General features: G+C 34.8%; 1 protein-coding gene across 9 annotated transcripts in view; it reads left to right on the plus strand.

Moving 5' to 3' along the window:
• Nucleotides 1-16,543, plus strand: part of CAST (calpastatin) — an 84,545-nt gene that overhangs the window by 48,784 nt on the left and 19,218 nt on the right. For 8 of the 9 annotated variants that reach the window (XM_087715739.1, XM_087715738.1, XM_087715737.1 and 5 more), the window contains 16 exons: nucleotides 886-984; nucleotides 1,235-1,327; nucleotides 3,092-3,193; nucleotides 3,816-3,899; nucleotides 5,258-5,305; nucleotides 6,805-6,909; nucleotides 7,374-7,475; nucleotides 7,850-7,951; nucleotides 8,841-8,942; nucleotides 9,363-9,446; nucleotides 11,272-11,319; nucleotides 11,601-11,684; nucleotides 13,549-13,653; nucleotides 14,158-14,259; nucleotides 15,253-15,345; nucleotides 16,032-16,085. In XM_087715739.1, the coding sequence (XP_087571865.1) occupies nucleotides 886-984; nucleotides 1,235-1,327; nucleotides 3,092-3,193; nucleotides 3,816-3,899; nucleotides 5,258-5,305; nucleotides 6,805-6,909; nucleotides 7,374-7,475; nucleotides 7,850-7,951; nucleotides 8,841-8,942; nucleotides 9,363-9,446; nucleotides 11,272-11,319; nucleotides 11,601-11,684; nucleotides 13,549-13,653; nucleotides 14,158-14,259; nucleotides 15,253-15,345; nucleotides 16,032-16,085 (1,407 nt within the window). The remainder of the gene's footprint in view (nucleotides 1-885; nucleotides 985-1,234; nucleotides 1,328-3,091; nucleotides 3,194-3,815; nucleotides 3,900-5,257; nucleotides 5,306-6,804; nucleotides 6,910-7,373; nucleotides 7,476-7,849; nucleotides 7,952-8,840; nucleotides 8,943-9,362; nucleotides 9,447-11,271; nucleotides 11,320-11,600; nucleotides 11,685-13,548; nucleotides 13,654-14,157; nucleotides 14,260-15,252; nucleotides 15,346-16,031; nucleotides 16,086-16,543) is intronic. The other variant, XM_087715742.1, reaches the window with a different exon arrangement.

Raw genomic sequence — 16,543 nt, forward strand, 5'->3', positions numbered from 1 at the left:
TTTGGCCAAGAATCAGGTATCTGTATAGGGAAAAAACCCCTTCTCTGGTGTTTTAATGGTCAGTTTTCTCTTCAACTCTATAATCATAGTTGCTGAATTCACTTATTGTGCTAAATTATAATGGTGGTTTGGTTTTGCCATTGCCTGACTTCCATTTTGGATTAATGTAGGTAACCCTTGATTTACAATCACAACTGGGACCAGAATTCCCATCATAAGTCATTGTGGCCATAAGTCAAGTTGGATCCGATTTCATGACAATTTTATGGTAGTCATTAAGTGAATAATCATGGTTCTTTAGTATATCATGTGGCTGTTAAGCAAATCCAACTTCCTAAAGGGCGACTTTCCACAATGGATGGAAATTGGGGGGAGGGGGATTGCAAATTATGATTATATGAATGCAGGATGCTGCAACAAGTCATAGTTGTAAGGTGGTTGCCAAGTGCCTGAATTGTGATAATGTGACTATAGGGCTGATGCAATAGTCATAAGTGTAAATGCAGGTTATAAATCACTTTTTCCAAGGTCATTGTGAATTGTTGTTAAACAAATGGTCTTAAGTCGAGGACTCTCTGTATTTTATTTGAATCATGCCATTAAAAAACACTCTTGATATTATGTGGAAATGCAATCATTGAATGGCCAAGAACTGCTAGAAAAGCAAGCCATTGCAAAACTAGATTGCAAATAATCTCTTTTTTTTTCCTTTTTGCTCAATTTTGAAGTTATTGGTTCTACTAATAGAGAATGATGGGTATTTCCAGATTAGAAATTGGCTAGTTTGGCTATGAAGTATTTGCATTAAACTATATGGTGCTCATAACCTGTAAAGAGCTATTGGGCAACTAATATAAGTCTAACCCAGTTTATGTTTTCATTTAGCCAACAATGACAGACGATGACCTTGCAGATGCTCTGTCATCTGATTTCACTTGCACTATTGTACCATCTGCTGGAGAAAAGGAAGTCAGGCCAAAAGAGGTACTGGTTTTGCTGTCTTTTAAAGGAATATTGCCAAGCTTGAAATATTCATGTAGAAAGTAAGTTTTAATACATTGCTTTAGCAATAGCAATACATTTAATTTAATACATTGCTTTTAAAACATTGATACACTCATTAATACACTCATTAATACATTAATGCTGATTTAATGCATTACTTTTATAATTTATGCCAATACATTTTGTGTTTATATTTATTTATTATATATTTATATTTTTGTGCTATAAGCCTGCAGCAAAAGATGAGCTTTTACAAGCCCATTCTACAACATCGGTCAGCAGTTCGGCTCCTCCCAAAGAGAAGAAACCAAAACTGGAAGAGGTAAATAGATACGTTACCATATTTAATGTTCTAATACTCAAAAATAGATGCACAAAATTATTATGACCAAGGATTTTGGAAGGCTGCTACAGAAGTTAGGTAACAAAAACTTTCTGAGCTTTCTTTTTCAATCCTTATTATTCCTATTGTTCAAATTGTATAGTGAGAATTTGTATTGAATCATATTAATTGAACTAGATTTAAACTTCATTCTTTGAATGAGCCTTTCTAACTGAAGAAAATATTTTCATCTTTGCTGCTTTTCTCACTCAGCATTTTCCAAAATGCTTTTAAAATGAAGATCTTATTGTGTTTTATCTTAGCCTTCCACCAGAAGGCCTTAGATGAGAAAATGTCAGTAATCCACAGTTTATTATGAACCTTTGAAAAGTTTGAGATAAATAGCTGATATTTAAAGGCGGTTGAGTTCTTATTTCAAAATACAGATAATGAACAAATAAAATATATTTCCTTTAGTTGCTGCAAGATTTCAAACACATGTATGCTTGAATTTCAGATTTGAAATCAGAATGTGATTTCATTGTCTGCCAAAAGGATCAGTTGTTTCCACTTTGGCTATTGTGTTTTATTAGGCATGACTTCTATAATTTCTTTCTACGTGTATTACATGTTGTATATAATTATAATATAATTAGTCCAAATTTGTATTGGTGTACATTATCACAAACAATTTATAAAAACATATTAGGACGACATTCATCACTATCTACTGTATTTTTCGGAGTATAAGATGTACCTTCTCCCCACAAAAAACAGGGTGAAAATCTGGGTTCATCTTAAACACTGAATACAGAATTTTTGGCCTCCCAAAACCCTGCCCTGCGCATCCCAGTTTTGCAAAAATGGATGCGCAGAGGGTTTGGGAGGCCTGCAAAGTGCTCCTGGGGGCTGGGGATGGCAAAAATGAGTGAAAATGGGTCAGTTTTTCACAAAAATGGGGCTGTTTTTTGCTCGTTGTTGTCCTCCCCAGGCCCCAGGAGCACGTTACAGGTCTCCTAAACTCTCTGAATGTCCTCTTTTTTTGCTCATTTTTGCCCTCTCCAGTCCCCAGGAGAACTTTGCAGACCTCTCAAACTCTCTGCATGCCAAGTTTTTCACAAAAAAACAGGATGTTCACTAGGTTTGGGTGGCCTGCAGAGTGCTATTGAGGACCGGGGAGGGCAAAAATCTTTTCTAAAAAAATTATTCTTCAAAATCTTGGTGCGTCTTGTACTCCTATGTGTCTTATAGTTTGAAAAATGTGGTAATATTGAATAATACTAAGTATAGCACTTATGCTGGAGAGAACACGTTTGACACTTTATCTAGAAAATTACTCAATTTATGGATTTCCCCCCTTTTTTATTGAATTAAACTGGGATTAATTTTCCTGAGACCTCTCATAATTGTCTCTTATATAGACCACTCTGCTTTCCTGAGCTCAGAATATTATGCCACAACTACATCTTCAACCAAGTTAAAAAATTGATTTATTATTATTATGGTTGATGAACCTGCATTAGTATCGATTACTTGAAATTCAGAATTTAATATAAAAAGACAGACCATTGCCCTGTCATGGAAAATTTACCATCCTGCATTCAAATGTTTTAGCTATCAGGTCTAGATTATGCTATAAAACAATGGCTGAAAAATCTGAAGTGTCAATACAGCATTATGTCCAATAATTCCAGGACGTGTGAAGATACAAGGAATCGCCTGTATTGTTTCTTTTAATAATTGCACTTTGGTTTTACAATTTAGGTGACAATTAGTGATAGTGCCCTGGATGCTCTTGTGGATACACTTGGTATGCCAGAACCTGAACCTGAAGAAGATACTAGTTCCATCGTTGAAGTTGAAGAGGTATATCTATGCTACAAACATTTTGGGAAACGAGCCCAAAATAGAGTCATTTTGGTCTAGTGATTAAAACACCAGCGTAGAAAACACAAGATTAAGAGTGCTGGTCCTGTTTTAGCCAAGAAAGCCAAGTAGGTGATATTGGGCCAAGCACTCACTCTCAGCATAACTCAGCTCACAGATTTGTTGCTGTGGGGAAAATGGGAGGAAAAAGAATATTATGTATCACTGCCTTGACTTATTTATAAAGTAATAAAGGCAAGATTTTTTGTTAAAAAAATCGAATCAATCAACAAATATACAAATAATCTACTTTGTTGGTAAAAGAGTTGTACTCCTAAATTTAGAGTAAGTACAATTAAATACATTAAGAGGTACTTGGGAATAAAAAGTAGTAAGATTAGGTTGCAACTGCAGGAGACTAAAGTGCTATTTAATTAAATACTATATGTTGAATAGTCATGAAATACTTATGTGTATATGGATCATCATTCATTGGTATGATTGATTTAGATACTTTTATGATTATTTAGGCACTTTTAAATCCCACTGACTTTAGAGTATCTATTTAGATTTCCGAAGAATCATATTTTATATTGATAAATTGTTTTTCCTCCTCCTTTAGCCAAAGGCCGTAGAAAGGAAAGAAAAGAAACCCGGTGAACGTGATGATACAATTCCTCCTGAATACAGATTAAAACCAACCTTGGTAACTAATCATCTCCAGCTTTCAGTTACATGCAATATACAGTATATTATTTTTGTTAGTTTAGCAATTGCACTGGAATATTAAATCATTCAGTTATTTAGTTGATGTCTTACTGGTTTTACTTCAAGGACACTTTTTCTAAATTTTGCTATATTGTGTCCAGGTTAAGAGGGATAATTGCAGTTTGAGCACTAGGATTCTTGACCTGATTGCTCTTTCATCTTTCACTGCTTCAATGTGCCATGAAAGGCAAGAATAGGGAAATGTTTGTTTGACCCCTTTGCAACCATCTGATGAAAAGGACACATTATAACGATTCCATCCAGAATCTGGGTAGTGATTGCTGGGAAGGGGTGATATGGTCTTTTAGCTTTTTCATTGTCTCTTTTAAATAGCATGTAGAAGTTGTTTATCTTTATGTGCCTGTTGATGGCTGGTTTTGGAATCTGGACCTATATCATCAAGCTTACCAATTGTCAAATATTAAATAATTGGAAGCCAACAATTGGTGTTAATTTTCTTAGGGATATAGAAATGCAGCACTTTTGGCTGAATGGATAATATTAGCATCTAAATATAATAGAACTAGTATATCTAGAAACAATTATATTAATTATAGTAGGAAGCAATGGTATACAATGTCTAAAAAGAAAGATCTGATGCTCTTTTTCCTGCTAATTTTCTTTATGGGGAAATCCAACATTAATTGGAAAAATGGTGCTGATATGAAAAAAATGGGATGAAAGTGATGATATTGACTTTGGCCCAAGTGATAGATGATGAAGATTAATTTTTAACATATTTTCTGCTAAGAACAAATGTCATCTATCAGATACTACTCAGTGGCAATATTTACTCGTACAAGATTTGTTAATAACATTGTTTGTACCAGCGGTATATTAAGCATCTGAGACACCTGTGAAATTAGATCAACTAGTTTAATCTTTTATACAACAAAAATAACATTTTATGAACTCCATTAAGTCTGTGTAGAAAAAGATTGTCTATGACAGAATTTACAGGCTGTCCTTGACTTTTGACCATTCATTTAATGAACTATATAAGTTGGACACGTAAATTTTTCACAGTATAATATTTTCTTGAATTACATACCTAGTATATGGAATTTGACAACTGGACACATGGACTAGGCTTACTACATCATCCGTAGCTTGAGCCGTTTCTTCTCAGTAATCAACTGTGCATCTGAATTATTGTTACGAGATACAACTATTAAAGTTCTGGGAAATTGAGAAAATATTTCTATTCCAGTCTGGACTTCTTTTGTATCTTCACTATTTTTATTTTGATTGAATACAAATTGCATTCTTAACAATAGTTCTTTTTTTTAATATTAGGACAAAGATGGGAAACCACTGTTGCCAACAGCTGAAGAGAAACCAAAGGTTATTTAACAATTTTTAAAATATTTATTTACTATTATTTCTATTGAAAAAGAACAAATTGAGTGAAAATTTTTATCAGTTCTTTTTTCAAAACATATTGAGAATACATTCAATATTCACTTTGGAGGAAGTTTAGTATAATACAAAGGGACGTTCTTAATAAAGATTTTTCTTTTCTTTTTTATTATTTTTTTCCTTTCTATTTTTACAATAGCAAATACTAAGTTAGACCAAAACAAAGGACTGTTTGGTCCAGAGCTGTAAGTCACAGGTTTCAATTCTGTACATGCAGGAAATTAAAGAAAGAAGACAGGAAATCAAAAGTATTCTTTCATTGTTGATTCCCAGCAACTGACACTTTAGGTGTGGAATTGTTTTCTGCTAGTAATAGAAGAAATCCAAATGAAAAGCCTTATTCTTATATCAATTTGTCTTCATACATTGGTTACCTTTAGCACATTTGATGGCAATGATTTATATAACCACATGTAGTTGAAGAAATTATTTCCTTTCATCATTCACAAATCTCATATCTTACTTCAACAAATAAGACCAGAGTCTAATACTGTGGAGGGCTGAGAAAAACCTTTTAATATTGAATTTTTTTTAATATATGGATGATTTTATAAGCCTCTATTATCTCCTACCAGTGGTTCACAATTTTTCTTTAAAAACTCAAAATATACTTTCCTTCTGCATGTCTTACCTTAGTTTTCTGTCTCTTACAGTACAAGTAAAATAACATTTTACCAATGCCTATTGCTCTAAAAGTTTCAGATCTTCTTTTGATTTACAGTATACTGTAACAGAGCCATGTTTTGCATTATGAATAAAATCTCATAAGAGTTGAATCAATGTCTTGGAAAAATTATGATTATTGTTTTAGAAATCTTTCTTTGTGTTAGGTGTATAATATAATATGCTATTGTTGTGCTATCAGTTTGCATTAAAGTAGGCTAACTGGATCGTCAGAAGAAAGGAAAACGGCAAGATTCCCTTTTTTGCAACCATATTATTAATACAGTGCTGTTCCTCCGAGGGAGGGGAGTTCAGTTCCCTCTCTTTTGAACAGAAATGCATACATATTTCTAACCAAATATCCACCCCACAGTAATTATGTTTTTACCTCTGCTGAAAAATACCAATTTGATAAATGGTACTTGATAAGTGTTTGTACTATAAGAGCCATCCGTGGTGGCACAGTGGTTAGAAAGCAGTATTACAGGCTAACTCTTCCCACTGCCAGGAGTTTGATCCTGACCAGCTCAAGGTTGACTCAGCCTTCCATCCTTCTGAGGTTGGTAAAATGAAGGACCAGATTATTGAAGGCAGAGTCAGCAGTTTTCTGGCTCTTCAAACTGCTTAGAGTGTGCTGTAAAGCACTATGAAGTAGTATATGCAACTATATGTAAATATAAGTACTATTGCTATTGTCGCTGTCATTTTTGTCTATTTTTTAATTGATTACTCTGTATCTATTTTCCTTTTTTGTTTTACAGCCAATTACTGAGACGGAACTCATTGATGAATTTTCAAAAGACTTTGTCTGTCCTGCTTCCTCCACAGAAAAATCAAAACCAGCTGAACTTGCTGACAAATCTAAGGTTTGTCCAAAATGCTACAGTTAAATCCAATGATGTAAAAGTGGTAATGTGGTTAGATTATGCCTGGATGCCATGTTTTATTATTTTTATTTATTTTTAAAAAAATATTGTCTATTCATGTATTTTATATCATGCCATGTAAAAGTAAGATGAGCAGCAATATAAATCCAACAAACAAAGTCGTCAGCTAGGAAGCTCTTTTGAGAAATATGAGAGTAGTATTTTTCAATGCATCAGTAGAATTTCAGATTGAGAAAGATTGCATTGGATAGAAGTAGATGAAAAATTGTGTAAATTCATCCATAGTATACCTTCATCTTATATTCTGCTCTTCTATAACTCATCATTTGTTAAGGTTTAGGTAGCATACTGAGAAATAGAGATTTAGGCAGAACTCCTTTTAATGGTGTTCAAACAGTCATACCTTTTAATGATTAAAATTCATTCATCATTCCCCCCCTAAGAAACCTGTGGCAGATGAGCCCTCCAAAACTCCCAAAGAAAAAGTAGCTGCATCTCCTATAGCTCTTCCTGTGCAACCTTTGGCTCCATCAAAAGTTTCACCAGTGAGTAACTTCTTAGAGGCCACAAAAATGAAGTCACATTTAATGGGGAATAGCTGTGTGTGTGTGTTTGTGTGTGTGTGTGTGTGCATGTGAGAGAGGGAGGGAGAAAGTCTTTGTATGTGTGGATATATGGGTATGTATATATAATCTAAAAACTGAACAAAAAGTTTTATTTGATTCTAGTATCTCGTGACAGAAGATTTATTTGTTGAATATAATATAAAGATGAAATGTTCAGATGTTTTCTAAATCAAATATTTTAATTGTGCTAAGATTGACTGAAATTTCATTATATCTGCCTGTTATACACACAAAGCCTGCTGATCTATGTATGCAAAAGTAAATCCTGTAATTAGTATCTGTTTGTGTCTTAGAAGCCCGAATCAACTAAGCCCCAGAACACATCTGCAGAAGAAGCTGTCTCAGCTTCAACTGTGCCTTCTGTGAAATCTTCAGCTCCTACAGTCACTTCTCCAGTGAGTAACCAGTTACATAAATTAATATAAAATTAATACAAAATATACCAAGTTGCACTTGATCAAGTCCAATAATTGATTTTATGGCAAAGCCATAGTGGCCAGTAGCTAGACTCTGCCCACTCTCAGGAGTTTGATCCTAACCAACTCAAGAATGACTCAGCCTTCCATCCTTCCAAGGTCAGTAAAATGAGGATTCTGATTGTTGGGGGCAATATGCTGACATTGTAAACTGCTCAGAGAGTGCCCTAAAGCAGGGGTTCCCAATCCCCCGTCCATGGCCCGGTACCAAGTAGAGTACGAGTGTGCAAAGCTGCATTTGTACAAGCGGCACACATGTGCAAAATTATTCCCTCCTTTCGCTGCCACACTACCAGCACCAGAAAGTTTGGGGGACTGCTGCTGTAAAGCAGTTTAGAGCAGTATCTAAGTGCTATTGGTATTGCTATTGCTATCTTTAATATCCTTATAAAAACTTTCAGTATAGACCACCCAAAAGTAGCAATTCACACATCTTAAAGTTATGAAAGTTGAGAAATGCTGATATAAATAATTTGGGAGCTGAGATAATCTGGATGTTTTCTCTTTTTTTAATATTTTGGATTGTTAGATTGAAGCTTTTTCAGGGGGTGACTAAGTCCAATTTAACTTAAGCTTTTGGCAAATGAAAGTCTTTAATGTAATTAATCTAGGAGAAAATTTTTGTCTATACCTACTACTATTTTTTTTTACTTAGTCTAACAAATTCTACATTACAGTCCTATCATAATAGCAACAAGTTTTCTTGGCTGTTATTTTATGTTAAATTTGAGATCAATAATATTGTATTTCTCATTTTTCAATCAGTTTTTAAAAATACCTCTTAATTGATTTTGCTTGTTATTTATAGAGCACACAAGCAACTAATGAAGCACTAGAAGCCTTATCTGGAAGCCTAGGAAAAAATGAACCTGCTCCAGAAGAAAAAAAACCTGCGGTGGATAAAGTTAAAGTAATAAAATATCTAATTTGCTGAATAAATATGGAAGGGGCCTTTCTTATTTTCTGAAAGTATCATAGTTTGCTATGAAGTGTAGTTTTTATATAATTGCTAGCATTTACTATAATTTTCAATTTTTTGAAAGTATTTCTCCAATGATATCCTAAAATAGTATTTTGAAAGCGGCATGAAAGAAGACAAGCATGGGTGATGCTGTGGATTTAAGGAATATATTTTAAAATGGCCACTTGTTGAATTCTTCTTCTCATGCTCTTCATGTGTGGTAGGGAATTGGCTGAAAGAATCTCTGTGATAGTCAACAATAGATTTAGTTATTGTTTTATAATACAAAGCAATGGGGCAATTCTAATGAATTATTCTGAAGCTGTCTTCTTGTTGAAAGTTTCTGTTTCTCGTATTCTTCTTGTTCAGGAAAAATCAAAAAAAGAGAAACATGAAAAACTTGGGGAAAAGGAAGAAACCATCCCTCCAGATTACAGATTAACTGAAGTAAAGGTAATAGAGTTTCTTTTTCTTGTATGCTTCACTTTTGTTGTTGTTAAAAATGTAGTTTTTATGTTTTTAATAAACTTTCTGCAGAATTGTGGCATAAACCTCAGTATATCAAATGATGAATTTTGGATTTATGTATTTGCCTAATCTAGACATAATGTATAGAATATATTGATGGCTGTGTAGAGTTCAGTTAAATATACAAATTATTCTGAACCATTTTCTTCATGTTTTTCTTCTCATATGGCAGTATATTTGCTAGGTCTGTGATGGCAAGATCCCAAACCAATTTTATTTAATTTGTTAGTTCTGTTCAAATACGTGTCCTGAAATTGGGGAAGTCTGCAGGAGTGGGGGTCAAAAAAAAGAGAAAAAATAGTAGCCATGACAATATGAGGGTAGTGTTACCATTTTGGGGATGTATATTATGAGGCTTCAATTTAGTGGTTGCTCTCTTTTGAGTTTTTTGAGCACCTCCAAAACCCTGTCTGATGCCTTTTGGGGATCTTATTTGCAATATTTATGTACTGCACACTTAATACTGTAAGTATCACAGCTCTGAGATATTATTATATACCTTGTATTACAAAATTAACAGATTAAATTCCTAAAAGCTTCCAGTTTTATCTCACAAATGATGTGGCTTCAGAGGTTTGCTTGCAGATGTAATGTAGGAATGCATAAATGTAGGAATGCATCAACTTGAGACTTATCCTAGAAGTGGACACTGCCAGTGTTTGTTTAATGGCCCTTCAATCTCTCTCCCGACCCCCCAATCTCTGGAGTTGCTTAGTTTAGGCATTGGCAAGGGAGTTTATATATTAATGAAAATTATGGATCTGGATTATGGGTCTAGTATTGGGCGCCTACTATGACAAAAGAAATAATTAACTAATTGGGGCTAGAGCAGAAAGTTTGTTACATTGAAAGAGTAAATAGAAAAAGCTACTGTGTCTTGTCTTTTCCATTTAAAAAGGCAGCTCACAGGATCCTTTTTATGTCATCATAAATTAATAAACATTAAAACTAAATAAAATATTTCTATAGTTCCAAAAGCAAAATTCGTTGACAAAAAATTCACTCATTGGAACTTGTAACAGCAAAATGCAGTTAAGAATGTTCCTCCTGCAATTATTCCTACTTTTTATGTTGAATTTTAGTTTGAGGAGTGCTGGAAGCTATATTGTTCACCTTAATCTAGACCAGGGGTAGTCAACCTTTTTATACCTACTGCCCACTTTTGTATCTCTGTTAGTAGTATAATTTTCTAACCACCCACTGGTTCCACAGTAATGGTGATTTATAAAGTACGGAGTAACTACTTTATAAAATTTATAAAGCAGAGTTACACCAAACCCCTACCACCCACCATGAAAGCTGGAACGCCCACTAGTGGGAGGTAGGGACCAGGTTGCCTATCACTGATCTAGACAATAGCATTTTAAATTGCATGTGGATCCTTGACAGCCTTGTACAATATATCAAGATCCTGAATTAGTATGAATGATGTAACTTGATTAAATGTTGACTCTTCTCAAAATTTCTGAGTCGGTGGAAAGATATATCTTGCAGTCATTAAATCTTCCAGCTCATCTTTCAGCAAGGGCAACATCATCTTTTTCACAAACATATTTGAGGAAGGAGCAGAAGCTAATTAAAATATGCAGTTAATAAAAGCAGCTGCAGTATTTGTTATGGTCACTCTGGAAATATATATACTTGATTCTATGAGATGGTTGATGTCCTAAATTTAGGACAGAATTATGTATAATATTTGACTAACTGCCATAGTGCAGTAATTGCTAGATTCCCTTTTTTCCCTCCACAGGATAAAGATGGGAAGCCACTTTTGCCAAAACCTGAAGAAAAGCCTCAGGTGGGTGCACAGATTGGTCAGGAACCTTACACACACACACACACACACACACACACACACACACACACACACACACACACACGCTTCTAGTTTATAAATAAATAAATGGAAAGCTTTTGTTATGGCTTAATGTCTTCTAATTGGACACTTACTTAATTGACTATTAATTCTTTCATAATTAAGAGTTCTAAATTGAGAGTTCTGTATTGAGTCACCCTATGAAGGAGAAAATACATTTAGACATGTATTAAAACATTTTTAATAATTTGTTCTGATTTTAGCCCCTGAGTGAAAGTGAACTGCTTGATGCTTTGTCTGAAGGGTTTTCTTGTTCTGCACCAGCATCAACAACAGAAACACCATTGGTAAGGATTGGTTGAGTCTGAGAGAGACTTTTGACACTCAGATAAAATTGCATACATACTCTATATATATTTTAAAAAAATCTATTAACTGTAGTAGAACTGTATACTTTATACCAGTGATGGCTAACCTTTTCCGGACCGAGTGCTCAAAGTGCACCCGATCCCCCTCCCCCCAAAAATGCAATGTGCACACTGCCCCCCTGCATGCCCCACACCCTCTCACATGGGGCCCCTGTGCATGTACGCATGGCCCCATGCATGCACCCATGCATGTGTGCATGGCCCCTCCACACGTGCCCTGTCCTCCGCGCATGTGTGGCAGAGACCCGATGACCAGCTGGCTGGTGGGAGGCGCACACATGCACAGCAGAGCTGAACTGGGGCCATGGCTCACATGCCCACAGAGAGGGCGCTGCGTGCCACCTGTGGCGCCCATGCCATAGGTTCGCCATCACAGCTTTATACTGTTGAATTGGATTAAGTGTTATTTCAAGTATAGAAGCACCTAGATCTGTACAATAACGTATTTATAGGGTCATTTTTACATCCCTTTAATAAATTTTGATACACATTTTGCATTTTTTTTCATAGTTGATATATCGCAAGTTCATCTTTTAACTGACATTTTCAGAACATTTCTGGATAAGCCAGAATTTTTTTAACACAAGGGACTTTTATAGAAGGCAGTCAACATCAAGAGTTTTCATTTTATTAGCAGGCTAGGAAAGATTGAATTTCGGCTGATGGCAGGTTTCCCTTCCAAAATCTGATTTGAAAGAAAAAGGAACATACATGATTTTCAGAGATCAGTTTAAAAATGCTATTTATTTAACTGAAAGTTATTTGAGAGCTCAACATGATGATTCTAGAAAAGAAAGAGGAAAAATTACAGACTCTGGTAAATGCTATGTAATCTAGTTTCTTTGTCTTTCAATTTAGGATTAGCAGTTACAGCAGAATCCAGATGTGAAGATTTCATATACATTAATGTGTTCACGTGACACTTTTATAGATATATTTGCATTTATCCAGAAATCTTGCCGAAAAAGGGGCAAAAATATATCAAGGAACATTATAGTAATTTCTGATTGGGATGTCTTGCCTTTGTAAGATGAATGAACCTCCTATTACGTAGACACACAAAACATCTTTCAAAACAGAGTCACTTGTCCATCTACCTCTTCCAACTTACAGCAGCAGTGGGGAAAAAAGGGAGATGAGATGAACAAAGCAAGCAGCTGCACTGGGAAGCGAAAACAAGAGAGGAACAATATGAGTAGAGAGGAGGAAGCAAAATAAATGAGAGAATCCCTATTGAAGCTTTATAAAAAGGATTTTAGAATCACCATTGAGCAGCAAGCAGGAGCTTAGCCCATCCCAAGTTCTTTAGGTGACCTAATTTTCAAAGGTATTTGTGTCTCAGTCATTGCTGCCATTTGAGAAGTGTAGAGCAAATGCTCTATTGCTTTCCTAATACATTTTAGCTTTTTTTTTTCAATTATAGAAGACAGGAAATGCCCTACTTCTTTGCATTGCTTCTACCTCTTCAACCATGTGCATCAAGAGTTCTGATTAGCTAAGAGTGTGGCACTCCTTTTCAACAGTGCATGCTCTCTTTAAATGTCATCTCACCCTCCCCTTTCAGCAATAGTTACTGGGCGAAAAACCTGTTGCATTTTCTGTAAATTCTTTCGTTTTAGAAAAGCATTTAGGACAGAGAACTGTTTCTGACCTGTCCCTTAATGTCTCCTAAATGCTTTTTAGGAGGCATTAAGGGACAGATCAGAAACAGTTCTCAGTCTTAACTTCTTTTTGTCTCACTTTTACATGTACTGATGAATCGTTTCCTTTCCTTTCCTTGCAGAAATCTACAGGTCCTAGCAAGCCTGCTGTTCCTGCAGAAGAGGTGATTTCTTCTTCTGCTGCTTCTGCTGTGCATTCTTCTGTTCCAAAAGAAGCCGTCCTCCCAGTAAGCAGAGCAATACTCCCTGATAACTGTTCTTATGGCCAAAATGTCAGACATTAGCAACTTTCAGCAACCTATCAATAGGTTGACATTGCAATTCAGCTTCATTAGCCTCATTTGATGTTTTAGGAGTGTTGTTGATTGTAGTTCAAGTCCAGGATCTTGAAGTTTGGAAGAAACTGTAAATTATTTAAAGATATATGCACCTAGTCATTTGCTTTTTAAATACATATTGTTACTTGTTGGAGCAATCTAGTAGTGTTCTTGAGTTCCACTGGAAGCATTGTTTGAGTTAAATTTGATCTACAACTATTAAAAAAACTGTTTTAGAAGTGTTGAAAGCTGAGTTCCCTTGTTTTTAGTCAGAGGTGCAGAAATAAAATGATGACTGTAGTTTTCCCTGCAGCCTTTCAAAGCTGTTTCACTGGGCTCTACATAATCTCTTCCCCTCCAGAAGTTTGTGATTGTGTGTACATATGTGTTTTTTGTTTTTCTTAAATCTGTCAGGGTAGGAAAGATCTTGACGATGCTGCAGACCTTCTTGCTGACACACTGGGACAAAGAGAGCCTGACCCAGATGAAAACAAACCATTTTTGGATAAAGTAAAGGTGAGAAAAGAACATACCCTTCTCCCCAAATTGTGAATTACTACTGTACTTGTTTTCCAGAGTTTCAAAGAAAACTTGCTGTCCTGAACTAAGTAGTTGGCAGAAGTACAGATGGACTAAGCCAGGAAAGTTTGCTGGAGAAGTAGAGAAAAGAGATGTTTTCTGTGTCAGCTCTGTAAAGTCACTGTTTGTTTCACTGCCCATTTTATTGCTTATTCCTGCTAGGGAACTCTTTTGCTTCCTTTGTTTGCCTTTTTAACTACTGAAAATAAAATAAAAATTTAATTTTATCTCTATAGTCTTTGTTTATATGAAATATATTTAGATTGCAAAATTATACCTGTGCAAGAAAATTTTTACTTAAAAACTACAGATTTGTTTATGTATAAGAGCCTCTGGACTGCAATGGTTAGAGTGCAGTACTGCAGGCTACTTCTGCTGCCTGCTGCCGGCAAATTTGCCAGTTTAAATCCCACCAGGATCAAGGCTGACTAAGCCTTCTATCCTTCCAAGGTAGATAAAATGAGGACTTAGGGTTGTTGGGGGAAATATGCTGACTCTGTAAACCGCTTAGAAAGAGCTGTAAAAAGCACTGTAAAGCGGTATATAAGTCGAAGTGCTATTACTAATGCTATAATCTGTGTTAATTTTTATAAAAGACTTTGTTCCAAAGAACTGAAAATTCAGAGACTTGACTTAAAATATTTTAAAATGTCTTAAAATGTTCTAGTATTTCTTGAACTAATTTACCAAATATGTTGCTTTGCATTTAGATGGCATTGTAAAACATATCATATACTTGAAACTGCAATGTTTTGTCGCATTTTTTGTAATGTTTATGTGACATCAGTTTTTAAACATTTTCATTCTTCTGAAAAGATTATGTGTACTGCTGAGATATGGACAAGACTGTCATCTATAAATGATGGTTGGAATTCATTAGACTTCTCTAAAAAAAATTAGTGCATTTTTTAAAAAGCCCACTTTTTACAGGAAAAAGCCAAAGCTGAACATTTGGACAAACTTGGAGAAAGAGATGATACAATCCCTCCTGAATATAGACATCTTCTGGATTCAGATGAAAAGGTAAATAGATACTTTTAAAGTCAAACTTACAACGTAAGTTTTTTTTTTAAAGAAATAAATGTACTGGAACAGGAATAGACTGTCAAATAACATTGATAAAAAAAACTAATGCAGGATGCCCCTGGTGTTTAAATGTATATTACCTCATAAATAACAGTATTGCTCAGCCTAGGGGCTTCTAAATGTGTTGAAATTGAACATCCTTTAACATTAGTCAGGATGGGTTCTGTTAATCAAGATTCCTGGGAGTTGTTGTCTAAGAATACAAGTTAGGCAAGGATACTTAAGAGCAACTACGACATATTGTTTGATATTGAAAATGAAAGCATTTTCACCCTTCATATGTTTTGAAACTGTGTTTTACATATATGCAAACATACGACTGGAAAAAAAAACCTTATGGGTCTTCTAGTCCAGTCCTCTGCCCAAGGCAGGAATCTTTATATCATTCAGGACAAATGACTGTCCAATCTTTTCTTGAAAATCTCCAGTGATGGCGGTATGGTTTTCCATAAATACAATAAAACTTTTAAAGTTTCAACATGCAGGTAGTCTTGAACAAACAGAATTAGGAAAAGCTGAACAATCTAACAAGCATTCTAGATTATTTAAAATAGATGACTAGATTAGACTTGAATAGGTTGGTGAATGAAACTGATATTTAATTATGTTTTTCTTTGTCAAAGGGTAAACCTATAAAGCCAAAAGATAAAGATGGTGAGAAACCCAAAGAACAAACGGTAAGGAAGTATTACTTTCAATTCTATGCTGTGCTTGCTGTCGATAGATTGGCTTAGTTTATTGAAATATGAATCTACCTCTAGGACCAAAATGATGGATATAAATCCCTTAACGTAGCATTAATGTAGCATGAATTTTAATACCATTCAGAAGAAAAGGTGTCTTGATTAGTTTAAGACCAATGAGAAATAAGATAGCTTCTATCTTTAATAACATTGGAAAGAACGTATTCTTTCTTATTTTATTTAAATTTCTACACTATCTGTGAATGTTATGTATTTTAAAGTGTTGTTTTTGTCTATTTATTCCCCTTCCCTTGTTTATTGTGAGCTGCCCGGAGTCCTTCGGGAGTGGGCGGCATACAAGACAAATAAACTAAACTAAACTATGCATCTCATCTAGGTAATCCTGGGTGGTTTAGTTGTAGAAAATTTAGGTCAAGAAACCGATCAAATTC

The sequence above is a fragment of the Thamnophis sirtalis genome, unplaced genomic scaffold (genome assembly GCF_051295495.1).
Source record: "Thamnophis sirtalis isolate CommonGarterSnake01/CBP01778 unplaced genomic scaffold, rThaSir2_p1.2 scaffold_5, whole genome shotgun sequence".
Classification (NCBI taxonomy): Eukaryota; Metazoa; Chordata; class Lepidosauria; order Squamata; family Natricidae; genus Thamnophis; species Thamnophis sirtalis.